Below are 27,732 nucleotides of genomic sequence, written 5' to 3' on the forward strand. Positions count from 1 at the left end.
TATCCCTTTCATACTACTTCCTGCGGAAAAGGATAGCACTAGATTTAGACCAACGGAAAAAGGCACATCAAGTTAATGTGGCTAATTCCGTTGTACACAATCTGTAAACTAAACTAAAATATTAAGTCATAATCTATTGCCATCCCTTTCATAATGTTGTTTGCGGAAAAGGATGGCACTAACATTATGAAAGGGATAGCAATAGATTTAGACGTGTCATTTTAGTTTAGTTTAAAGATTGTGCACAACGGAATTAGCCACACTGTAACTTTTATAACTTCAATAAAACACAACTCGATTTAACTATTTAATTTATTTTACTTAATGTTAATGCCTTTTTGACTTAACGAGTTATCCTCGTACGTCTCTAGCACGTCAGCCAAATGCTCGTTGTCCCTCGGCTTCTTGAACGTGCGTCGTTTCTGGGAGACCTTCTTCCGTTTCGGCACTACAGGTTTCTTCAAGCCGTGGTCTTGCATGGACTTGATGCCTTGTTTCTCTAAATACTCCTCTATTTTCGCGTCGTCCATCGCGTCTACGGCTGTGGCGCGCCATAGCTTCACGAATTCGTCATCAACCTGGAATAAAGAACGTGCGTTAAAAAAAGTTACCTATACTCTATCCACGGGGCGAAGTTAGTATAGGGCTCTCTCTGTTACGTGATCCCGTACAAATGACAAAGACAAAAAACTCAGTGGGCGTTAACGATTTTGAGTGACCAACCAATCACAAACGAACCTATGCATCACAGCTCAAACTACTGGATGGATCAGGCTGAAATTTGGCATGCAGATAGGTATTATGACGTAGGCATCCGCTAAGAAAGGATTTTTAAAATTTGAAATAGAGATTTGAAATTTATGTAGTCCACGCGGACTAAGTCGCGAGCATAAGCTAGTCTAATAGTCTAGCTAGTCCCTTATTATAAATGCGAAAGTGTGTTTGTTTGTTGTTTTGTTGGTTTGTCCTTCAATCACGTCGCAACAGAGCAACAGATTAACGTGATTTTTGCATGGGTACCAATAGATAAAGACCTGGAAAGTGACATAGGCTACTTTTTATCGCGGTTCCCACGGGATAAAAAGTAGCCTAATGTCACTCCAGGTCTTAAAGTATACCCATGCAAAAAATCGATCCGTTGCCCCATTGCGACGTGATTGAAGGAAAAACCAACAAAAAAACACACTTTCGCATTTATGACAGGGGTAGTGATTTCCTACTTACATCTAGTGTGGCAGTTCTGTCATTGTAGAACAATATTTTCTTTTTATCTGTGGGCCTTATGATGTATAGTATTTCTTGTGCTAAACTCTTGAGCGCCCTCTCGCAGTGTGGCAACGACTCCTGGACGTCTTCTAGAAATATCCCTCCTAGACCTTTCAAATCTTGCTGTTTCAGTAACCTAGAATAATAAATTAGTTTTTACCGTGATGACCCGTGCCTTCGTTTTTAAAAATTAGGTATTTTAAAAATCCCGTGGGAACTCTTTGATTTTCCGGGATAAAAAGAAGCCTATGCCACTCTTAAGGTCTTTATCTATACACATGCAAAAAATCAAGGACAAACCAACAAACAAACACACTTTCGCATTTATAATAACGGTACTGATTAAATTTGAATGGGTCTCCCCATTCAAATTTAATCAGTACCGTGTAATCGTTAATCAATGACTATAGAATCATTGTACAGTACGCGGCCGAAATTGGCCTTTAGAATGAAATTTCGGCCGTGTAGAGCGTTGTCTCTGTCACTCACACCTATATGACGTTTTGTCGGTCTCAACGACAGAGACAGTGCTCTACAAATTTGCTATCTCCTACTAAAGGTCGATGTACATTACCTTCGGCGCGTACTGTAGGTTCATATACCATCTGGTGGAATCCTTACCTTAAAAGTGATTTTTTATCTTTGATTTTATACACAGGTTTGAATATGAACTTGCCATCCATAGTGCACTCTATTTTTGGATTGTTTTGTAACGCTTCTGTCTGTAGCCACTGGAAACAAATGTTTATGTTACAAATTCAACAATTGACAATCAAAAAGTGTACATTAATAGCCAGCAGCAATATTATACATCAACCTTTAGAAAGAGATTTTCGCTTCGTAGAGCGTTGTCTCTGTCACTTATGCCTATGTGACGTTTTGTAGGTTTCAACTACGGAGATAACGCTCTTGAAAACCGCTATCTCTTTCTAAAGGTTGATGTACAATATTCCCTGCCAGGTACTGTCCAATGGTACCCAAGTTTAGGAGTGAACTTAATTCCCAAAGGTCAGAGCTTCAAACCCCACCCTTGCACTATTGTTGTACCTACTCCTAGCACAAGCTTTACGCTTAGTTGGCGGGGAAAGGGGAATATTCGTCATAATTAACATGGCTAATATTTAAAAAAAAACTATGACTTATGTAACTTATGTATGACTTAATAAGTAGTGTTGATGAGCAACTAACTTGTTTTATTTTACTGCCAACGTCCAACTGGTTGGTTTCATCCAGTATGTCATCGAGGCTGAGAGGATGGTCATCCCCTTCTTGATGCCTCGACCTCATGTGTCTGACGATGCGCGCGAGCACTCCGAACCTATATGAGGAACTGCCTGCCATGGTTTTGTAACTGGAACAAAATATATTATTATTTCATTTATATCTATATTTAATTTAAGGCTAGTATAATAATAGGTAATACAAATTTTATCAAATTTTGGTCCTTAGATTAAGAAAATTTTTGTATCCCTGAGGAACTACCTTCTGCAACACAGGGCCTTTTCTAGAACAGAGGGTGGGAAACTCGTTCTTGTATTAAGTTATTTAAATCTGAATTTAGTAAATTTCTAAATTTAAAATTCTAAATGTAACCTAGATCTGGATTTAGATTAGATATTATTACTGGATTTTGGTGCCTAAATTAAGCAAACTTTTATATCCCTGAGGAACTACTTTCTGCAATACAGATATGTCTTAGTGCAGAGGGGCGGAAAACTTGTTCTTGTATTTAAGTTATTTAAATCTAAATTTAGTAAATTTCTAAATTTAAAATTCTAAATGTAACCTAGATTTGGATTTAGATTAGATATTAGTGGATTTTGGTGCCTAAATTAAGCAAACTTTTGTATCCCTGAGGAACTACCTTCTGCAACACAGGGCCTTTTCTAGTGCAGAGGGTGGGCAACTCATGATTCTTGTATTTATTTAAATCTGAATTTAGTAAATTTCTAAATTTAAAATTCTAAATGTAACCTAGATTTGGATTTAGATTAGATATTAGTGGATTTTGGTGCCTTAATTAAGCAAACTTTTATATCCCTGAGGAACTACTTTCTGCAATACAGATATTTCTTAGTGCAGAGGGGTGGAAAACTTGTTCTTGTATTTAAGTTTTTTAAATCTGAATTTAGTAAATTTCTAAATTTATAATTATAAATGTAACCTAGATTTGGATTTAGATTAGATATTAGTGGATTTTGGTGCATAAATTAAGCAAACTTTTGTATCCCTGAGGAACTACCTCCTGCAATACAGGGCCTTTCCTAGTGCAGAGGGTGGGAAACTCGTTCTTGTATTTAAGATATTTAAATCTGAATTTAGTAAATTTCTAAATTTAAAATTCTAAATGTAACCTAGATTTGGATTTAGATTAGATATTAGTGGATTTTGGTGCCTAAATTGAGAAAACCTTTTTTTTAGGTTTCATAATCTTAAATCTTATCATAATATTATTTCTAATCTCTTACTATGTTACTCACTTATTGGCATCAAGTTTTGGGGCAGTGCTGACAGAGCTGCTGGATTTAGATTTCTTTTTGCTGTCATCTTTAAAAGGTGATTCATCTTTCTTTTTCTTTTCAACGCTGGAAACAAAGAATTTTTCAAATACAACATTTAATAGATACTTATTCTTATATTAGTTTTTGCCATAATTGTTTCAGTTAGGTAATTAAACTGGACTGAGTAATTAAGTTAAATACGGTCCTGCATGATTAATATACATACTTAGTTGGATACAAAATACATAAGTCTAAATATATAAAATGAACAGCTGACTGACTGATCTATCAATGTACAGCTCAAACTACTGGATGGATCGGGCTGAAATTTGGCATGCAGATAGTTATTAGGTATGACTTAGACATCAGCTAAGACAGGATTTTTGAAAATTCACCCCTAAGGGGGTAAAAGGGTTTTGAAATTTGTTTAGTCCACGCGGACGAAGTCGCGAGCATAAGCTATTACAAAATAAAATTAACATTTTGTAATTGGTCAATGGGCAGTAGGTATGTTAAATTAAAACTAAACATTATTTTGAATGATAATTATTGCAAGTAGGTAGAGAAAGTTATACCTCAATATAAAAATTGAAACCAATAGCAAAGAACAAATCTCAAAATCAGATTTAATCAGTGGGAAAGAAAATTAATAATCAATTAAGTAGATAGGTAAGTATTTCATTGTATATTATCACTGATTGAATCAAAGATACCACTAAAACTGATAAGATAAACAGGTAGCGAAAATAAACTAGTTTCTCGCATTACACCAAAGAAAAACCTTGACAAAAATCGTTTATATTTCTCACTTTAATAAAATAGATTAAAACCTTTATCAGTAGTATATCAATCACGTAATCTGCGGGAGGGAGCGAGAGGAAGGAAAGTAATTGGTAGGTAATTGGTAAAACCGGTGAAGGGGATAGTTCAGTTTGTTCCAAACCAGTGGTGTATAACAAGTATGTAACATACCTGGGTGTCGCAAGTGCCTTTTTCCTAAACGCTTCGCGTTCCCGCAACAGTGCAGGATCCATATTATACTAGTTAATTTAAATTGCACACCCAGATATAAGGTAAGTGAGGTTTTGTTTAATAAAACATCAAAACAGTGGGAACAAGATTAATATTTTGGCTGATTTCCAATTTTTTTGTTTTTTTTTGTGCGAAATGAAACTGTCAATGTCATTGTCAAGAATGTCACTCGCAGTTGTCAATGTCATTTGAATTTGTTTTTTTTTTCATACATCTTTACGATTTGGATACTAGGCTTTTTGGTTTTTATCCTAAGGTAAAAAAAATAAATCTTAAATTTCTTTTCTTGCCTTATTTTATTTATTAACTTCATCATTTCAATAAATTGTACATAGTATTTACCATATATTTACTTACTTTGTCTGTATAAATTAAAATAGGTCATCATCACGACCAAGAAAGGTGACTCCGCGCACTCAACGTTTTCGTTTCGTGCATTTTGAGGCGTAACTACCTAAGCGAGTTTCTGATCATCGAAGACCTAGTGACAGTAGATTTCATTCCAGCCATAGGTACTGACTAATAAGTTCGGTTCAGGATTTTGTATTTTTACCCGACTACGGCAAAACCAAAAGGAAGGGTAATGATTTTAGCAGTCTATTAATTCAGATACAAGTTAGCCCTTGACCGCAATCTCACAGCTGGTGGTAATTGTGATGATGCAGTCTAAGGTGGAAGCTGGCTAACCTGGAAAGAGTGTGACAGTGTTTATTAAATCCATGCCCCTTTGGTTTCTACACGGCATCGTATCGGAACGCTTAATCGCTTGGCGGCACAGCTTTCCTGGTAGGGTGGTAACTAGCCACGGTCGAAGCCTCCCACCAGACCAGAAATTTAAAAATTATAAAATTCCAAACCCCTGCCAGGAATCTAACCTGGGACCTCCCACCAATCAGACTACAGTGCTTACCACTGCGCCAGAGAGATCATCAAATTCCGCCGATTGCCGATCCTACCGAGAAGAATTACCTAACAAGAAACTCGGCGGTTGCTCTTTTCAAATGTTCAATAGGTACTTACCTAGTTACCTATATAGTGCGAGAGCTTAGGGCCGTTGCCGATTACATTCTTGCATTTTTGGATCGTAATTTGTAGGTAACAAGCTAAATCCTATGATAATTATTAAAAATCACAAAAATAAAATGAAACATTTGCACTGATTTGTCGAAAAAAAAAAACCTCATCTGCAAAACTTGTTTTCAATCGTGTAGGTAACGAAAATAAGCGGGAAAATTATATTTGTTTTGTCGTCCAACTTCTCTCGTCACACTGTGTCGACATTCGCGAGACGGTGTGGACGCTTGGAATACAAGAGGTATGTGAACGTTTGTGTAGTATATTGTTGAGTAACTATTTACGTACGTAACGAGCCCATGCCCCATTGTGACTTGTGCATCTTCAATTATAAACTGTATTCTATTACGTTTAAGTGCACTTTTTTTGTATTTCACATCGTACCTACTACTTATAAGCACCAAGATTCCTATCTTGTTTGTGTCAATTAATTACGATTAATTTTAGGGCTTAGGCGATTGTTTATAGAAAGTTAAGTTCAATTAAACTTTTAGCTAGGCAAGGTTATTTTTTTTTCGTAGATTGATCTGTCGTCAACAGCTATCAGTCGATATTAAACAGAATAATAAATCTACCTAATGTTTTACTTATTATCGTCGTACTCCCTATTTATTTCAGTAATGACAATACAAGACATGAAACCTTCCTAGTTATGCTTATTTAATTTTATGAATGCCAAAGCTTTGCGAAAATTATAAATGCGAAAGTGTGTCTGTCTGTCTGTATGCTAGCTTTTCACGGCCCAACAGTTTAACCGATTTTGATGGGCACAGAGTTAGCTTACCTACATCCCGGAGAAGGACATAGGCAACTTTTAATCTCGGAAAATCAAAGAGTTCCCACGGGATTCTTAGAGGCCCATCCGTTTACCAATTTATTTAAAACTAGCTGATGCCCGCGACTTCCTACGCGTGGATTTATGTTTCTGAAAATCCCGTGGGAAATCTTTGATTTTCCGGGATAAAAAGTAGCCTATGTCCTTCCCTAAGATGTAAGCTATCTGTACCAAATTTCGTCAAAATCGGTTGAACGGTTGGGCTGTAGAAGGCTAGCAGACAGACAGACACACGTTCGCAATTATAATATTTGTATGGATAGTAATTGATAGTATGGATTTGGTACAGCTACCTCAGCATCCTGGAAATTGACATGGGCAACTTTTAATCCCGAAAAATCAAAGAGTTCCCACGGGTTTAAAAAAAACCTAAATCCACGTGGACGAAGTCGCAGGCATCAGCTAGTACTTAGGTAAACTCATAAATAGGTTTTATCTAGAACAATCTAGAGAAATGCCTAGGAATTTAGGAGAGATGTGACAATTTATGAGATTATGAGAGCGATAATGGTTTAATCTGATTAGAGGTACCAGGCAGTCACTGACCTCTTCTGGACCTGATGGACTGGATATGCGTTATATGTTTGTACAGTACGCGGCAGAAAATAATGTACGACGGCCTTTAGAATGACATTTCGGCTTTGTAGAACGTTGTCTCTGTCACTCATACCTATATGACGTTTTGTCGGTCTCAACGACAGAGACATAATATGCTCTACAAATCCGCTATCTCCTTCTAAAGGTCGATGTACATTATTTTCTACCGCGTACCTACTGTACATTCAAAACGTCATATAGGTATGAGTGACAGAGACAACGTTATACAAAGCCGAAATGTCATTCTAATGGCCGATGTACATTACTTTCTGCCGCCGTACTGTACAACGATGGTTTTTAGGGTTCCGTACCGACGGATGCCTTCGTTGTCCGGTGACCGGTCGTCTGTCTGTCCGCTTGTCGCGTAAAATCAGGGATGAGTGCACAAACGCTCTTTGTCTAACCAACAAATTGACTTTTCATTGAAAGATTCAAAATAAATTCTGCAAAAAAAAGATATTTCTGCTAACATTCCGCGATAAGAGATTAGATAAAAGACATGCAGCACATTATCTCTTCGCGACAGGTCGAGATGGCAATCGGGGTGGGGACGCCCCGCACACCCGCACAGGCCTCGCGCTAACCTGGTGCGGGCGAGCGCGGGTGATGTGCGGGTGTGCGGGACGTCCCCCCGCCTCATACCCCGATTGTCATCTCAACCTGTCGCGTACTATACATGCCTACTGACTGCACTCTAAGCCTAATCTGAGCTGGAAACCCTTTGTCAATTAATTGAGCTCTTTACAGAAACCTTTTAGCTATTTTATTTCAAGGATATAGGATATTCCTTTGATTGTCAACTATGTATGCTCAACAGGCCAAGTCCGAATCAGACTCGCACAACGAGGGTTCCGTCAAAATAAACGTAAATTATTAAGTATGGTTATTTGAAAATATTGTAATGGAAGATATTGAAGCAAAACTTGCGCGATTTGAAGTACCTACCCTACTTATACCTAATTCGGATCTTTTTTCGGACGGTCTTGTCTTATCCCAGCAGTCGTGGTCCGATTAAATTTTTTAATGCCTAATAGTAAATTGTTAAACCTTATAATTTCATTGTTATTTACTTTCTCTTTGTTCTAGGTTTCACAAGATGTGGCGGCATAATCTATTTTATTATATTCTACACTTCTTGTTCGTATTGCAATGGTGAGTAATCATTCTCTAGTAATCTGATAATAATTATCATCATCATTATCAACCGATACTTACGGAAGAGGACCAAGCATGTGATGTGAATACCTAACCTTTCCGTTAAATAATTATCACACAATAAGTTTTTTACATCCATGCATCCACCTTTTCAAAATCGGGTCGAAATCATCGATATAAATGACAAGATATGGTCAAGCGAACAAAATTTTTTACGGTTTTGGAACCAAATAAATCAGCGCCACCTCTTAGATACTAATGAACGACCCGTTTGAAATTCAGACGTCACTGAGGTTGCATTGGTGCTAAAGCACCACTGAGTCGGTGCCATTTTGTTTGTTTAATAGCCCTGTCCATACTATGTAATCTATATATTTAAAATTCAAAGTCCTGACTGACTGACTGACTGACTGACATATATTATATCTACGCACAGCCTAAACCGCTGGTCCTAAAGACATGAAATTTGGAGGGTCTATTCTTTGTAAAGAGTAGGTATCCACTAAGAAAGGATTTTTCGAAATTCCACCCCTGAGTGGGTTAAATGGGTGATGGAAGTTTGTATGAAAGTCCGTCATTTTTCAAGTTATTTGCATGAAAATTGGTATTTGGGTTTTCTGTCACAAATGAAGAAATACGTGTTTCAGTATTTTTGGAAAATTCACCCATTAGGGTGGTAAAATAGGGAATGAAAGTTCGTATGGGACAGTTTTTTACTTGAAATTTGGAAAGTAGGTTTAGGTTAGGTAGGTAAGTGTCAGCTAAGAAATGACTATAAGGAATCCCCCCCCCCCATCCCTCTCCCCCTCCCCCCCATCCCCCCTCCCCCCTAAAGGGATGAAATGGGGGTTGGAAAGTTATATGTGTTATTCGGTGCTGGTGCAGGGCGTGCGCATCCTGATGTTAATGTTTGTTTCTGAATAAAAAAGCGCCATTTGTTTCCTGTAGGGCACGCGGGCGAAGCCGCGGGGGCAGAAGCTAGTATAGTATATAAGTCAATGGTCGCAATAGAGAATCGATTTCTTTATAACGCGTAAAATTTTACTCCTCACATCACACATGCCATTCATTTTATCTTTTTGTGTCAAATTTCATGTCAAAAGTACGAATTAAGTCCTTATTTTAAAGTGCCATAGATTTAAAATGGCGCGTGAGGAGTCATTAGTACGGACTATAAGTAGGTCTAAATACCAACACAATAATGAAAGTTGTTCTGGTTGTTAAGGTCAGACTTTGATTGTCTATCATATTTTTATTCGACTGTAGCTAAGTAGGTAGGTAGGTAGGTAGGTAGGTAGGTATACCAACCTATAGGCAAACCCGAGCAACATATATATTATATCATTATCATCATGATCAACCCATCACCGGCTCACTACAGAGCACAGGTCTCCTCTCAGTCGAAGGGTTTTGGCCATAGTCTACCACGGTGGCCAAGTGCGGAATGGCAGACTTCACACACCTTTGAGAACATTATGGAGAACTCTCAGGCATGCAGGTTTCCTCACGATGTTTTCCTTCACCGTTAAAGCAAGTGATATTTTAATTACTTAAAAACGCACATAACTCCGAAAAGTTAGAGGTGCGTGCCCGGGATCGAACCCTCGACCTCCGATTGGAAGGCGGACGTCCTAACCACTAGGCTACCACAGCTGAAATCAAAATATATATACATAGTACATACATACTATGTAGAGCGTTAGCCACCTTAGCAAAATCGTTAATGGAAACCTTACACAAATCTGGGATAAGTCCGTTTAGCAATTAAATGGAGAATCGCGTTAGGGGTTAGAAAATGTCTGTAATCATCATCATGATCAACCCAGTGCCGGCTCACTACTAAGTACGGGTCTCCTCTCAGAATGAGAAGCGTTTGGCCATAGTCCACCACGCTGGTCACTTCACACACCTTTGAGAACATTATGGAGAAATCTGGCAAGCAGGTTTCCTTATGATGTTTTCCTTCACCGTTTAAAGCAAGTGATATATTTTACTTAATTGTTTAAAACGCACTTATCTACGAAAAGTTAGAGATGCGTGCCCGGCGTTAGACTATTGCCAAAATATGGCCTAAACCCTTCTCACTTTAAGAGGAGAGCCGTGCTCAGTAGTGGGCCTGTGATGGGTTGATCATGATGATAATGAAGATATGCAGGTTTCCTAGCGATGTTTTTTTTTGTCCACAGTGTAAGCACAGCCGAAGACCAGCCTGCGTGGCACTGGACTTGCGAAGATGCCAGATGCGTCAAGTCCAAGCATAATCCACAAAGCTCCGAGCCAGCACTTTCTCTCGAGGCCTGCAAAATGTTCTGCAACGAATATGGTAAGTATGATCTTCAAGACCTACTGTACAATTATCCTCATCCATCCATCCATCAGCTTGTACAGTGTAGGGTTACGTACATGGTTGGACAAAGGACATAGGCCTTTTGGAAAGCGCGTCACCATACATCTATTTCATCTTTTTTATTATTATTCAGATACAAATTAGCCCTTGACTGTAATCTCACCTGGTGGTAAGTGATGATGCAAATGGATGCGGGCTAACCTGGCAGGGATATGGCAGTTTTTATTAAACCTATACCTCTTTGTTTTCTACACGGCATCGTACCGGAACGCTGAATCGCTTGGCGGCACGGCTTTGCCAGTAGGATGGTAACTAGCCACGGCCTCCAGTCCCACCAGGCCAGACCAGAAATTTAGAAATTGTAAAATTCCAAAACCCTGCCGAGAATCGAACCCACTCCCACTAACAAGACCACAGTTCTTACCACTGCGCCAGGGAGGTCGGCAGTCATCTACCCCTATCACTTTTGAGGTCCACATTTTTGAGAGCGTGGCTGGAGATTGTTCCACATTGCGCTTATAGGACTTTAACTTACAAGGCTTTGTTGACATTCAATCTTGCCTTTTTTACAATTATGAATTCATCATAATTTAGGGACATAGAATTTTTATCTTTTTTGGGAGCTAGCAAAAAATGCCAACTGTTTTATTGTTCTGCTATATAAATATTTTGTTTAATTTTGATGATTTCATTTTACTGAATCTTTTTTCATAGTTACTTTTGTGTTTTATCATTGCTTTTATCATACTAACAATCTATGGATCTATGAAGGTCTGAAATAAACGTTTATTTATTTATTTATTATTTATTATTATTTATCATAATTTTTATTTGATCATCATAATAATATCTTCGTTTTTAATTTTAAATGATCTTATTACGTCATTCCGTTTACACAATCTCTAAACTAAATTAAAATAACACGTCTAAATCTATTGCTATCGCTTTCATGATGTTGCTTGCGGAAAAGGATAGCACTAGATTTAGACCTGTTAATTTAGTTTAGTTTAGAGATTCTGAATTCTAATTTTAGATTAGGTATTTCAACAGTTTTCGCATCATAATATTTGCTTTATTCTTTGCATTTAGGTCTACTATGGCCAGCTCCAACAGGTGTTACGGATTTAGGACGTTTCCTTTCCAAAGTAAACATCAACAATATAGAAGTTCAGAATCTTAAGCGAGGCAAATCTGACGATTTGATGCAAGCTGCTGCCCAGGTGAGTTGCATTTCTAAGAATAGATAGTTCTTGCAGTTCACGAAGGCGAGTGAACTTTACTTGTGGTAGGTAATGTCGTTTACACGGGCATTGCGCATGTCGGACCAATCAGTCGCGAGCAAGCGCTGTCAAACGCACACATTTAGCCTGTACCTTACGTATTAACCGGTTACGTATACCGATACGACTTAAACACAAGCATGAGCCACTCGCCTTCGTGAAATGCACCTACTACATTTTTGTTTGTCAATGATAACTCCTAAATTGCTCTTCTTATTATAAGTATAACTGGCTTATGCTCGTGACTTCGTCCGCCCTGACTACACAAATTTCAACCCCCTGTTTTACCCCTTCAGGGATTGAATTTTTAAAAATCCTTTCTTAGCTGATGTTTACGTCATAATAGCTATCTGCATGCCAAATTTCAGCCCGATCCGTCCAGTTGTTTGGGCTGTGCGCTGATAGATTAGTCAGTCAGTCTCCTTTTATATATTTAGATTAACGATAACTTTTATTTTCCATGTACTAAAGCATTGATTTTTTTTACCTTTCTAGAGATTCAAAAGCTTGGTTGGTTTAGCGATCCCATTAGGTCTGGTACCTAAAGCGTCTGGGAAATCCGTCTACGTATATCTAGTCAACGAAAACCCCAATTTTAGAGGTAAATTTAATTATTGGTGGTAATAAGGGTTTTGTAAATTAGAAAAAGCTTATGTAACAGGGAAGGCACTGGCTCCCATGACACAGTTTCTACTTCTTTGGGAGCCAGTGGTCAAAGTCTTATGTGTCAAATCTTTTTTGCAAATAAAGATATTATTTATTAATTAATTATGTTGTAGACTGTAGACATTAGGGACTATACGATTACGAATAAGATAAGAAAATTAGCGACCATGTCTTGGATCCATATGTCATTAGCAACACGCACTGTATGAAGATTTTGGTCTTCAAGCACTGTATAATTTTGGACAAGAAGGTCGCTAACTATGGCCTCATAAGAAAGCTATGGCTGAAATCTATATAGCGTACTTTGACTTTGCTCAGACTTAAGACACTGTTAAAACGAGACAACGTCATATAATCAGCATAATATATCTGTCTTGTTTTAACAGTCTCTTCTTCTGACTTCGTCCGCGTGGACTACACAAATTTCCAACCCGTATTTTACCCCCTTAGGGGTTTAATTTTCAAAAATCCTTATTTAGCGGATGCCTACGCCATAATAGCTATCTGTATGCTAAATTTCAGCCCGATCCGTCCAGTAGTTTGAGCTGTGCGTTGATAGATCAGTCAGTTAGTCAGTCAGTCATCAGTCAGTCAGCTTTTTCTTTTAAATATATTAGATACTAGCTTATGCTAGACTACACAAATTTCAAACCGCTATTTCACCCCCTTAGGAGTTGAATTTTCAAAAGTCCTTTCCTAGCGGATGCCTACGTCATAATAGCTATCCGCATGCCGAATTTCAGCCCGATCCGTCCAGTAATTTGAGCTGTGCGTTGATAGATCATTTAGTCAGTCAGTCATCAGTCAGTCAGCTTTTTCTTTTAGATATATTATCTATATAGATTTCCGCTCAACATCATTAATTCTCAAATGCATGCCAAATTTCAGCCCGATTCGTCCAGTAGTTTGAGCTGTGCGTTGATAGATCAGTCAGTCAGTCAGCTTTTTCTTTTAGATATAAGTATATAGATTTCCGCTTAAGATCGTTAATACTCCGTAGAATTCCTCCCGACTGGCTTGGATGAAAGCTACAGCCTCAGAGTGTCGCCGGAGAGTAACGATAGGATCAACGCGACCATCTTCGCGAACAACTTTTTCGGCATCCGACATGGTCTGGAGACTCTGTCGCAGCTCTTCGTGTACGATGATATCAGGGATCACTTGCTGGTAAGCGTTTCAAGTATTCTCTTCTATAGAATGTGGATTCAAAGTCAACATCTCTTCTTATTATACTATAACTAGCTGATGCTCGTGACTTGTTTTACCCCCTTAAGGTGACGCAGTACGTTCGACCGAAATTGGCAGCGCACGTGGGTAGGTATTAGGTAATCTGTTTGCTTTTCACTTGACATTGTATGAGAAAGGTGAGTGGCACGATGATTTTTACCGAAATCAAGCGCGCGAAATGGGTTTAGGAAAAGTATTTTTGAGAAAAAAATACTAAATGTATGTTTGCAAAATAATGTTATTTCAACTAATAAATAAATAAACTATGTCTAATGTTAAATTGTTTGAGAATTTTCACACTCCTAATCTTATTATTTATTTGCGCCTAAAGTTGTCATAATTTTAGTGTGAAAATAGGAAGAATATTGCGAGGCTCGTGACTTTAATATCAATATTTTTTTCAATGTTTTATATATCAATAAACCTAGATAATTACGAGATAAATCGATATAATACCTACTTAGTTTTGAGCGTACAATCTATATACTTATAATATATCAAATATTGTTGTAATTACCCTCCTACGTTTGTATGGAGAAAGCACCTTCCTGAGCGACCTTAAAAGGGAGGGTAAAACAAGTCCATTTAAAAAAAAAAAAAAAATTTTTTGAAAATTCAACCCTATTAGGGGTAAATCAAAATAAATCAATCAGTCAGTCAGTCAGCTTTTTTAGCCTACCTACCAACACCTACCTACCTACCTAGGTATCTATATAGATTCTTTTTTTTATGCGTCTATATTATTATGATGACCTTTATTTTAATCTTATTTATTGGTTATTGATTAGTTTATTTCTTCTCGTGGCATTATTAGTGCATTTTTATAGATTTTTTAATGTGATAGTTCTAATTTCCTTAAATGTCATCGAAGCTATAAATTGTTACACTTTCGAAGATGTCCTTCGATGACCTATCATAACATCGTTTGACCGCTAGATATTTCTAAGATATTTACTATTATTATATCTACTTACTTAATATTTTAAATGTTAATCGGAATATTGTTTTATAGTAAGTAATAATTATTTATTAGATAGGTAAGTACCATACACTGTAGTCTGTGATAGGTACTTTCAGAGAATGATTAAGGAAACTAAATAATGACTCAATGATTCATAAACTTTTAATTTAAATTTAGACTAGTTGATGAACTAGATGTAGATAATAATTAACTGACTTTATTATTATGTATTGTAGGTATATCTATACTTACCTGTCTAGGTATATGCGCAATTTTCTTGCCTTTGGCTTTATATCGATTTTAATTAATCTAAGTTTTTATTTTAGTCAATAAATACGTTAACATTAAACTCATACCTAATCGATTTCAATTCGATTTAGAGTTATTTGTTATCTTTTTACTTTTCTAATCGGGATTTAATTGACTTATTGTTATTTTACTTAATAATATGGATTGTAGGTCTATGAAGTAGGTATCTACATAAACTAGATGTATAATTTGTAGAGTGGGCATAATTTAATTTTAGTTACTTAAAATTTTTGGAAATATGTAAATTATATTTTGAATTAACTAAGTACCTAAGTAATTAGATATTGAAAATTAATTAAGCGTTTCTTGACTAAAGCATGTCTATGGATAATTTTCCTTATATTTAGGTCTGTAATTCTTCTCATTGAACTCAAGCCTATCAGTTTACAAAGAACGATTTCCCATTTGACCTTTATAAGATGACCTTAAGGCAGAACTGATCGTAATGATTTTCCTTCTAGGGACAGCAATGATACATCATCATAGGTACCGACATTATCAAATATTTTTCTGGCTGAATTTTTAGATTCATTAGATAACATAACTACCCAATCATAATCTATTTGTAGATGTATCATGTACCTACTGACTGTTTATTTTTATCGCTACTGATTGTAAGAACAAATCGATGTCCTTATACATTTTTCGAAACCGGTCCGCGAACATTGACTCCTGGCCTATTTGCATAACAACTTCCAGTTATGGGGGAGATCACATTGTGACATTTTATACAGCCGCACTCAGGTTGAGATCTATAGAGCGCACTTTGACTTTGCTTAGACTTAAGACAGAGTTAAAACGAGACAGAGGTATATCTCTCACATAAATTTGTCTCGTTTTAACTCAATCTGTAGTCTGAGCAAAGTCAAAGTGCGCTTTATAGATCTCCACGTAAGAGTCGCTAATCATTACTTATGATTGAGTTAAAACGAGACAGATTTATGTGAGAGATATAGCTCTGTCTCGTTTTAACTAAACTTAAGTAACGATTAAGCGACTCTGAGTGCGGCAGATAGTCCTTTATTATGCCCCCGCGCAGACGACAGATTACTAATTAGTTAATTCTAATGCATGAAAATCCGCATACGACGACCTGGCCGAGTGAAAAGCGCTGTGGTCTTGTTAGTGGGAGGTCCCGGGTTCGATTCCCGGCAGGGGTATGGAATTTTATAATTTCTAAATTTCTGGTCTGGGAGGCTTCGGCCGTAACTAGTTACCACCCTACTGGCAAAGCTGTGCCGTCAAGCGATTTAGCGTTCCGGTACGATGGCGGTGCAGAAACCAAAGGGATATGGATTTAATAAAAACTGCCATACCACCAGGTGAGATTGCAGTCATGGGCTAACTTGTATCTGAATAAATAAATAAAAACCTATAAATAAAAAAAACCTATAAGGTTGAGACCTATAAATAGTAGGTACCTACTTACTTTGACTTTGCTCAGACTTGAGATACTGTTAAAATAAGACAGCGTTATGTCATTGGCATAATATAAGACATCATCAGTCTCGTTCTTATTTGTTGTTTAAAATCTATGACTGAGCAAAGTCAATGCACGCTCTATAGATCTCAGCTTTAGGCTGATCTTTGTAATAAATAAGTAGGTATCAAAATTGTATAATGGATGGGCCGTGAAAAGCTCGCAGACAGACAGACACACATTCACATTAATTATAATAAGTATGGAGTATGCATAATCACTCTGGGAAATCATGCTTGACCTTAACGTGCTTTTGTCAGACGTGAGAGCCAGTCGGTAAATAGGTATAGTGCATTCAAAATAAACTGGAGTGTTTCCACTTGAGACCGTCATTAACAATAACAATAGGATTAAGTCGTGGTGGGTGAATTCAAAAGTATTAACACTATGAGGTTAAACTGGCTCCTTTAAAAATGAATGGACTCTATGAGTGTTTGGTTTATTACCCCTATTGTTTACGTGGCATGTTGAATGTAATTCTATTGTTATTACTTATGACGGTCTCAAGTGGAAACACGCCAGCTTATTTTGAATGCATTATACCTACTCACCTACTACCTACATAAGTATAAAGGGCAAAAAATTTAAAAGTTCGACTGCTTATTGATCTTCAAAAATCATCGCACAACAAAAAATATTATGGCCATGCAAATAAGGTCATAGCCGTATAACAATCATAATATTATTACAGTAACGATGCAGCATTCAAATGTCAAGATATAAAGAAGCTAATTTAAATATAAGAGGGTCATGATCTGATTCATCATCATCATCATCACCATCCACAGGCTGATCATTCATCGGATATTAATTATTTACCTGCTTAGTGATATAAGCGTGCTAAAATTTATTCAAACGTGTTAGCGTAAAAGCGGTTTGATGTAAAAAATCTAATATTCAATAGAAAGCCTATTAGAAGTTTTTTAACCTCAGGCAGGAGGTTGCTTGGAGCATCCATTTAAAAAGCACCTAGGTACCTACTTATTGAGTTTCTTGAAGAACCTGCAGCAGAATCTGCTTGCCGAATCGGTATCTAGAGTAGGGCTCAAGCTAAGATCTATTAGTGCATTTTGACTTTGCTCAGACTAAAGTTAGAATTAAAACGAGTCACATTTATGTTTCCTTAATATTATAAGTACACTCTATGTAGCGAAAGGGGCTGGGTATATAAGTGGTGATAGTAAAAATAATACCTGGCCGAGTTTGGTGTGGGCTCTTCTCAAACCTGGGCGTGTTTAGAACACTCGTAGCTTCAGTTTTAAGTTAACATAACTAAAATTATCACCACTATCATCTGTATCCCGACTATCAAAAAGTAGGTACCTAGTTTGAATAATTTTTTTTTTTTTTTTTTTCTACCATAAAGCACCATTATAAAATGGTAGCTTTATTGCTACTACCATCTAGCCTATGGGCTAATAAGTAATATTATTCTAGCTTAAACTTCTACTTATGATTAATTTAAATCTAATTTACAGTCCAGTAACTGTCCTTAGTTTATTCTAACACGTACTTACAGTTCACTATGTTCTTGTGACCTAGAAAAATAAAGTAGCACAAGCACTATTAAACAAACGCTGCACTTATGTACTTTTTAACACTAATTCGAACGGCTTGGTTCTTTTGAGCCTCCTTTTGATGTCCATGTTATCTAGAAGCTTCACAGCCTCCAAATTAACATGATGGCGAAGTCGATGTTGGTGAGCTTCTGCGTACTTTTGGATGATTTTGTTTACGAACTCTATCTTAAGGTTTGAATAAATGATTTGAATTTTGAAATTTGAAGTACCTTCCTGCTACCTAAGTACCTACCTATTCAAATTTTTCAACTCGTTTTTCTTCAGGGTCTTTGTGTGTGCGTGTGATAGCGTGAAAATATTTTTTTCCGTAACCCACGAATAATAACTTTTATATAACATATATATAATGGAAATCACTCACGATAGTTTAAACGCTAAAATAAGAACTTTGTTAAAATATTTTACAAGCCCAAAATGTTCATGTTCCAGATCCCCAGAGATGTGACGATCGCCGACAAGCCGGTGTACCCTTACAGAGGCATCCTCCTGGACACCGCTAGAAACTACTACTCCATCAGTTCTATTATGGCAACCATTGGTAAGATGTCTTCCATGCCATTTGCACTTTATTAAAAACCCTCATCAATTTGTGATTAATGCAAATCGGTCTCTGCACGGCATCGTACCTACCTACTCAAACGTTTAGCCTAAGCGTATGCTGACGCGCACTTCTTACTAAGAGACCCGTGCTCAGTATGTATGTATGTATGTATATTCTTTATTGCACGACAAAACACAAATGACAGGTTACAAAAAAGAAATCTTAAAAAGTAGATACAAAAAGGCTATCGCTAACTAGTGATCTCTTCCAGACAACCTTAACGCTAGGGAGAAAACGAACAAATGGACAATGGGAGGTGGTGTATATAATAAACCTAAATACCAATAGCTAAATAAACTAAACCATATAATAAGATATTAAAATACAGTAGTGGGCTGGTAATGGGTTATCATGATGATGATGAATCTTGCAATTATTTGACAGACGCCATGGCCTCAGTGAAGCTGAACACCTTCCACTGGCACATCACGGATAGCCAGAGCTTCCCCTTCCAGTCATCAAAGAGACCCAACTTGACCAAATATGGCGCTTACAACCCTACTAAGGTCAGTTTCTGTTTAAATTCTGTAAGGGATTTTGTACGTACCGATTTTGTAACATCAGGAGTGGGATAGACATAACATGATTTTCTTTAACATAAAAGACACATAAAGAAAAAAATATTAATCAAGCAAATATGTAGGTATGTATTTTTGCTATAAATAATCGTGAGAAAACGTGCATGTTAGTTAGTAGTGCCTCTGAAAAAAATGTGAGAAATTCCGTCTACAAGGCTGCAGCAGCTATAAACTATGTAACCAACAAAATTCAGAACTTTTCGCTACTGGAAAAAAAGAATTTCTTTTGTATACCTACCATGTTTATCAAATCCAAAATATCATGACCGTTGCATTACATGACAATAGATTAACAATTTTGTAACCGTTTTCTAGATCTACACAAAGGAAAACATCCGCGATGTGGTGAACTTCGCTCTAGAGAGGGGCATCAGAGTGTTGCCAGAGTTCGATGCGCCTGCGCACGTGGGCGAAGGTTGGCAGGACACTGGCCTTACCGTTTGCTTTAACGTGAGTACACACCCATCACAAACACACCCATGCACCCACAACTTCACACACATACATACGCACCAGAGACTTCTCGATTAGAAGAGAAGGATACAACAAAAAGAAAAAAGTGACTAGCAAAATGGATGGAATGAGACCTCAGGGACATGGTCTGCGTTGGTCTGATCAAAATCCGCACCGCTTTCGACACCAAGCACGTCTACGCACCCATATACTCTCACCCATCTGCAGTTACACCCACACATGACACAGATGCACACCCGACATAATATATTATGCCCAAGTACAAGCAAAACAAACATACGGACAGTCTCGTAATACTCATGCAAGTAAATAAAATACCGTGTAAAATTATTAATGAATAATATATTATGTACTTACGACAGCAAACGAGTCGTAGGGAGCCGCTGGATTCAGGCGGCGCAAGATCGTGGCATTTGAAAGTCTTTACAAGAGACCTAGCCCAGCAGTAAACGTCTATCGCTGATAATGATGATGATGATTATGTACGATGGTTTATCTGAATGTTTATGATTAGGCTCAGCCATGGCAGTCCTACTGCGTGGAGCCTCCATGTGGTCAGCTGAACCCCGTGAAAGATGAGCTATACGACTATTTGGAGGACATCTACTCCGATATGGCAGGTGAGAAGCTTTGAGGATGAAAATTTGTTGTTGGCCTATAGGCCGCTTTACAATTTGTATCGGGAACCCATGTTTGGAAAACCTTTATTGAGGTAAATGGGTTCTCGACGGTACTTCGTCTCAGTCACAAACATAATATTTTTTTAATAAGAACAAAATATACATTAAAATATGAAATTAATTTGATTTGAACGGCATTCCGAACCAGTTGTAAATTAAACTAGTTGACGATTAAAAAGCTCTTGTAAAAGTTTACTTGAATAAAAATATATTCTATTCTATTCTTTGTATAGTGGGTTTAGGTCGACTCTATTACGTATCTCATCTACTATATCCAGTTTCAAGAAACTCATTTTAATCATATAAAGTTTCAAAAAATAAGTTCCCCAGAAAAATACGGGTCTGGGTATTTGTGCCATAAAGCATCAAAGCAAATCCCATGGCCATTTTTACCGGTTTCATCCAGTGCGAAGGTGTGTTGTCTAAACCGACAGAAAGTCTACGTACCAAAGGTCTGCACTGAAAAGTAAAATTGGTGCAGAAGCTGCTACGACGCATTCATTTTTGTCGTGATTGTTGTTATAATAAACTTGATTTTTCTGGACAAACTTCCTGTGCTAAAGCTGACAGTATTACGTACACATATTTAGGATGTTTATAGATGTGAGATCTGGGAGATACGCTCTGAATCCCGAAGATTCGAAGGCTATCCCCGAGATCTTATACGAGGCAGTTTATAAAACCCATGCATCTAAGAATCGGACGATATCATATTTTGTTGTGTTGTGTTTAAGGGGTTTGTGAAAATTCCGTTATTCCTTTCAGAGGTGTTCCCAACTGACATATTCCACATGGGAGGAGATGAGGTCAGCGAGAAGTGCTGGAACACTTCGTCTGAGATCCAGCAGTTCATGAAGCAGAACCGCTGGCAGCTGGACCATCCCGGCTTCCTGGACCTCTGGAACTACTTCCAGACTAAAGCGCAGGCTCGAGTGTACAAGGTAGGTGAATGTGAGGTTACTATGAAGTCAACGAGAAGTGCTGGAATATTTCCTATGAGACATAACAGTTCATGAAGCAAAAGTTAATTTCTGGTACCTCTAGAATAACGCCTTTCAAGAAATGCCTTGAATTATCCTGCCACCCGAATATTTTCGGTGTAAGTATAATATACCTACTTAAATGTCTCAAATACATTAAGGATGTGTCACTTTTCAGCTATTTCAACTTAAATTGTCTTAATGATTTCCGCCATATTGGATTGGTCCTGATGACGTCTCAATGGCACGCGAAACCTTTTTTTTTATTTTTTATTCTGATACAAGTTATAGCCCTTGACTGCAATCTCACTTGGTGGTAAGTGATGATGCAATCTAAGATGGATGCGGGCTTACCTGGAAAGGGTATGGCAGTTTTAAACCCATACCTCTTTGGTTTCTACACGGCATCGTACCGGAATGCTAAATTGCTTGGTGGTACGGCTTTGCCGGTATGATAGTAACTAGCCACGGCTGAAGCCTCCCACCAGATCGGAAATGAATGGGAATTTCGTATTTTTCCACAGGCCTTCGGCAAGAAACTGCCTCTGATCATGTGGACCAGCACCCTCACCAACTACGTGCACGCGGACAAGTACCTCAACAAAGATGACTATATCATTCAAGTGAGACTTTTTTAAAATATAGAATGTGCTAATTTTTTACTAATCTGCAGCCTTAATAAGCCAGCATAAACAGACTTGCAATATCCAAATTCCAATAACAACCTTTCTAATTTGGATAAGATCGAGATGTTCCCAGAATTTGGGATGAAGAAAATTTTATACTTACAGCTTGTTTTACTTATTTTTTATGCAAAAATTGCTGAGTTGTTCACTTTCCAAAATTGGAATTTTGTTGTACCTCAGGTGTGGACTACGGGAGAAGACCCTCAGATCAAAGGTCTGCTACAGAAAGGCTACCGGCTCATTATGTCCAACTACGACGCTCTCTATTTCGACTGCGGGTTCAGTGCTTGGGTCGGCAGCGGTAAATATGAGAGATATTTCCTAATATACCTAAATAGTGCCTGGACACGACCGAGTTCCGCTTAGTGTCTTTCAATGTGATTGGTGATTTAGGTTTTTTAAAAATCCCGAGGGAACTCTTTGGTTTTCTGGGACCAAAAGTAGCCTATATTCTCCCCCGGGAAGCAATCTTTGTACAAAAAGTCCTTGAGTAATTTTGGTCCAATCGCCCAACAATGTTGAAACTGATGCTATATGGAAGCTTAAGGGACAGTTTATTTCGTATGGCGGCCAAGTCAAAATCATGATGTTTTGATACATTTTCAAAACTGAGAAAGCAAATTAGGTAATTCATAGCATCAAGCAAATAATGCTTTCTCAGTTTTGAAAAGGTACTAAAATACCGTGAATGCGCTTGATTTTGAGTTGGTCGCCAGTGTGAAATAAATAATTGTACCCCAAATACTTTCATACAACAATGGCTTTGAATCAATCAATATGGGCTTTCATGCTTTCATAGGTTTTATCACTGTTGGAGGATTGGACTAGGGTCGATACATTTTTTTTGGGGTATCAGCCAGGTAACCTCCCCGTGTGCCTGAGTGTTGCGAGCCCCTTCCGGGTCCGAACTTCGTGAGGTTTTTAGTCGGTAGGAGTCCGACATACCACTGTGCACCCCCGTGATTGGTGGTATCCATGATGGATTTTCCTCACGAGAGAGAAATAAAGGGGTCGATACATTTTGCCTATGGACTTTTCGTTAAAAGCGGTTTAATGGATGCGCCCTGGAAAGCTAGCAGACAGACACTTTTGTTGCATTCAGCGCAAATCACCTGCTGCACATGCCGCAGCACGTTTATGCGAGAAGTAGTAGAACTGACAAAATTAATAAATTATTGAACGCACCCCTGAAACTTGTTTTATACGCACTTTGTCCACAAGAACCAGATATAGATATATATATAGATGAAAAGTGCTGATTAAAAAGTTTTTTAAAATAATGTTTAATGACAACATTGCAGGCAACAACTGGTGCTCGCCCTACATCGGCTGGCAGAAGATTTACGAAAACAGCCCCAAAGTGATGGCGCAGGAATACTACGAACAGATCATGGGTAAGTAGAAGTAGTATACTGAGAATTTATACTTTTAAGCAGTGATAGCCTAGATAGTGGTTAGGACGTCCGCCTTCTAATCGGAGGTCGGGGGTTCGATCCCGGGCACGCACCTCTAACTTTTCGGAATTATGTGCGTTTTTATTAATTAAATATCACTTGCTTTAACGGTGAAGGAAAACATCGTGAGGAAACCTGCATGCCTGAGAGTCCTCCGTAATGTTCTCAAAGGTGTGTGAAGTCTACCAATCCGCACATGGCCAGCGTGGTAGACTATGGCCAAAACCCTTCTCACTCTGGTAGGAGACCCGCGCTCTGTAGTGAGCCGGCGATGGGTTGATCATGATGATGATGATGATACTTTTAAGACTCTTGGTAACGCATTGGTTAAAAACTTTAAAAGCAATATAATAACAACTGGAGTCCACCCATCACCGGCAAGCAGAAAGCTTTCCAAAGCACCAACTTCCAAAGCCATTACAAAGTAAAAAAAAAATTGTTTCTACATATTGTATGTAGAGACGTGATGTAACAGTCGGGCGAGCGTCACGCGTCGATTTCTAATTTGTTTTTATGGCAGGGAAACCGGAAGCTAAGGGCATACCAATTGGGTATTTGACTCCAATTTTTTTATTACTTTATTATAAACTAGGATAAAAATAATGACGTAAACTGAAAACAACTAATTAAATCGATCAATTAACAAAAAAGTTATAAGCATAAAAATATTTCTGATTAGACAGAGATAGCGATATAGCATTTTGACGTCACTCCTTATTTATGCCATAGTAGCTTCGTGCGGTTTCATACTATTTATTTACATATTATTACACATATTATTTATTTATAATCTTTTTTTAATGATATAAGTAGGCATGATGTAATGCGCAGACGTACGCATTGAGGGTCAAACCTCTGTGGTTTTTACAATGCGTGCTACCTATTATGTGTAATTAAATATTTAAAAAAAAAAAAAACGTTTTGCGAGAAAGGGATAGAAGACCCTCCAACTCCAAAATTAAAATGCCTGTAACTTTGTAAATCTTTGTTGGATTTTAATATTTTTTCAGCGTATTACATAAATTTTATCCTAGTTTAAAAGTTAAAGTTAAAGTAATTTTAAAGTTTTTTCATTATTTTTGTACCTCCGTACTTACCCCTTCTTGTTTCATACTGTATCCAGGCGGTGAAGCAGCCTTGTGGTCAGAACAGTCAGATTCATCAGTACTAGACGGTCGGCTGTGGCCGCGCGCCGCCGCGCTCGCTGAGCGACTGTGGGGCGAGCCGTCCACTGGCTGGCAGGACGCTGAGCAGCGTATGCTACACATCAGGTCATTTTACTTTCATCATCTTCCACAAACACATCTATTGCAGGCCACTAGTCAAGGCCTTTTCAGTAGCATGCCATATAGGTACTTCTACTTTTGGTGAGCTGCATCTAGGAAGAGTGGTACCGTCGAACACCTCGTGGTACAAGGTCGAGTGGAGGGCACACGTCCGCGTGGGCGTTCCCCAACTAGGTGGATGGACTTAATCCGCTCTGCAACAAACACACCTGTCTGCGTGTGTGCACATAATGCCACCAATAGAAGTCGCTGGAGGGAGATCGCACGAGCAGCAGTGAACAATTCATAGCCACGACCACTCTGTCAAGAGTGAACGATTGAGAAGAAGAATCTAGGGTTGCCAATTGTACTCTAAAATAGAGTATTGTACTCTATATTATGTATGTAGGTGTACTCTATAATCTATAACACTAATATATAACACTAAAATACTCTGTTATACTTACTAAGGCCAGTCATGTGATATTATGCAAACTCATTATCATAACCATAAAGGTCGACTATTCACTGTTAATACATATTAACAGTAAATAAAACCTTTAGCATCCCCAATTTGAAAATTGAATCAGGGGGCACGGCAGTGCCTCCGCCAAGACGAGCCAAACTAAAGGCCGGGGCACTACGTACCTTTTCTCGAAGCGTTTCGTCGTATTTTTGCGCAGTCATAGCTTCGGTCTGGATTTTTTTTACGGATTGTGTTTTTTTTTTAATTTTTTTATAATAGATATAGCGAGCAAACGAGCAGGCGGGTCACCTGATGTTAAGTGATTACCGCCGCCCATGAACATTTGCAGCACCAGAGGAGCCGCCGATGCGTTGTCGGCCTTTAATTGATTATTTAATTGATTTGGTGATTGTGTTAAAAATAAATAAAAATCAAGTTTTTTTTTTAAACATTCTCATTCTAGCCCTGTAAACTACCGCTATACAAAAAATCACATCATTTTACGACTACAGCCAATAACTTATTCCTTGTTGTCTTGTTTGCAGGGAGCGTCTAGTCCGTATGGGCATCAAGGCTGAATCGATCGAGCCTGAATGGTGCTACCAGAACGAGGGGAACTGCTACGGCTAAGTCCTAACAGCAATCACGCACTCATCCGATCCGAATCCGTGAAAATACGAATACAAAAAATATCTACTTACGCCATATGTTATAAGCTACCATACAAAACAACAAAAAGGAACATATTTTCACGGACTCGGATCGGATGAGTGCGTAACCACCGTTACTTTCAGTCTCACTCCTTTGATGCCTTCCATGTGCCTTCTCACCATTTTAGCCTTTATTCGCTGTGCCATTCAGATCTTCACTTATTACGAATAACAAACACTGGCACCGATTCTAAGCACAACCTAATTTTAGAGTATTCGCACCCTCTTCTTTCTATTGTAATATGAAAAGGACAGAAGCAGTTTGACATTTCTAAGTTTAATTTTTAGATGGTAAAACCCATGATTTTAGCACGCACTCCCGAACCTACCGTTTAAATTTGTATTGTGCACTAAAATTTAGAGTCTTTAAATGTGAAAGTCATGTTTCGTTCCTTTTTTAGCATTAGTAAAAAGAAAAGGATGCAGATACTTTAAATTTAGTTTAGAGAGAGACTAGAGAATTGGGGCCACTATTAGAGAAATGCAAATCAACTAATGATCTTTAACTTATTTCATGGTTTGACGACATAATATTATATTGTAGATACCGGGTACATACCACGGGTAATTTGATGATTTTGGTTTGTCGATATTGCTGCAGTGCTGCGAGAGATGCGATGCAACCGAACTACCCACTTTATTGCTCTTTTCGCTGTAACTTCACGAGCTGTTCGGCTAAATATACTCACTATCAAATCAAATCCAATACATCAGCCTGTTTGCGTCCACTGCTGGACATAGGCCTTTCCAAGAGCGCGCCACCAAACACGGTCCTCCGCCTTCCTCATCCATACGCTCCCCACCACCTTCTTCAGGTCATCGGTCCAGCGGGCTGGGGATACTCACTTTCGACAAATCAAAATCCTCAAATTAATCGTGGTATGCAATGATATTAGAAGAAAAAAGAGGGTGGTATGTACTTACCCGTTCTATCTACTATCTACAATATAAAATGTAAATCAAGGTAAAAAATGGCACCGTGTATAGTCCGTGACAGCTCGGGGTGGGGACGCCCCGCAAACTCGCACAGCCCCCGCGCTAACCCAGTACGGAATAGCGCGGGTGGCGTGCGGGTGTGCGGGGCGGTCCCCCCGCCTCATACCCCGATTCCAATCTCGACCTATCGCATACTATATTATGTCTACTAAGCACCACACTGTGACGTCACTAACGCCGTCGCAGTACGACTAGTACGCGCGACCGATGTCAGCGTGAAAGGAATTCTGTAGGGCGATTGTCTAAAACCTGCATCAATCATTATTACAATCTCAATTGTTGTGATTGGCTGAATTTGTGCGTTTCTTGTTTCAACAATGCATTGTGGCCAATAGTGAGCGAGCATTAACCAATCAGAGATGATTGCGATCGTGACATTGTAGCTGTCAAACAACCGCGGTAGGGCCACAGGTCTAAAACTCTAAACATAATATAATATGATCTTGTTGCATTCTCTGTGTGTCACACTTTGCTGCATTAAGTTATTGTTTTAATTGTGTCGTGTAATAAATAATTTGGATATGTTACATAA

At 38.1% G+C, this 27,732-nt stretch overlaps 2 protein-coding genes across 4 annotated transcripts; one reads left to right on the top strand and one right to left on the bottom strand.

Annotated features, from left to right (window-relative positions):
- Nucleotides 1–297: 297 nt before the first annotated feature.
- Nucleotides 298–4,865, bottom strand: TfIIEbeta (transcription factor IIEbeta). The gene is made up of 6 exons (XM_034971451.2): nt 4,740–4,865; nt 3,747–3,851; nt 2,455–2,617; nt 1,888–1,997; nt 1,225–1,402; nt 298–578 (listed from the first exon to the last, which is right to left on the bottom strand). Exons 1-6 carry the CDS (start codon nt 4,799–4,801, stop codon nt 318–320), a joined length of 879 nt encoding a protein of 292 aa, XP_034827342.1. The 5' UTR covers nt 4,802–4,865; the 3' UTR covers nt 298–317.
- Hexo1 (Hexosaminidase 1) lies at nt 4,532–27,732 on the top strand. 3 transcript variants are annotated; one of them, XM_069500290.1, is made up of 16 exons: nt 4,532–4,660; nt 8,392–8,457; nt 10,647–10,783; nt 11,897–12,027; nt 12,583–12,688; nt 13,754–13,920; nt 18,740–18,848; nt 19,296–19,417; nt 19,805–19,939; nt 20,478–20,583; nt 21,409–21,584; nt 22,148–22,246; nt 22,490–22,610; nt 23,611–23,703; nt 24,887–25,034; nt 26,040–27,732. In XM_069500290.1, the coding sequence occupies exons 2-16, from the start codon at nt 8,402–8,404 to the stop codon at nt 26,122–26,124; spliced, it is 1,791 nt and encodes a 596-aa protein (XP_069356391.1). In that variant the 5' UTR covers nt 4,532–4,660; nt 8,392–8,401; the 3' UTR covers nt 26,125–27,732. The 3 variants fall into 3 exon arrangements, with proteins under 3 accessions (XP_069356391.1, XP_069356393.1, XP_069356392.1); XM_069500292.1 differs by lacking the exon at nt 4,532–4,660 and adding an exon at nt 4,708–4,849 and having other exon boundaries at nt 8,402–8,457; XM_069500291.1 differs by lacking the exon at nt 4,532–4,660 and adding an exon at nt 6,070–6,114.

Source organism: Maniola hyperantus, chromosome 8, assembly GCF_902806685.2.
Source record: "Maniola hyperantus chromosome 8, iAphHyp1.2, whole genome shotgun sequence".
NCBI classification, from domain to species: Eukaryota; Metazoa; Arthropoda; class Insecta; order Lepidoptera; family Nymphalidae; genus Maniola; species Maniola hyperantus.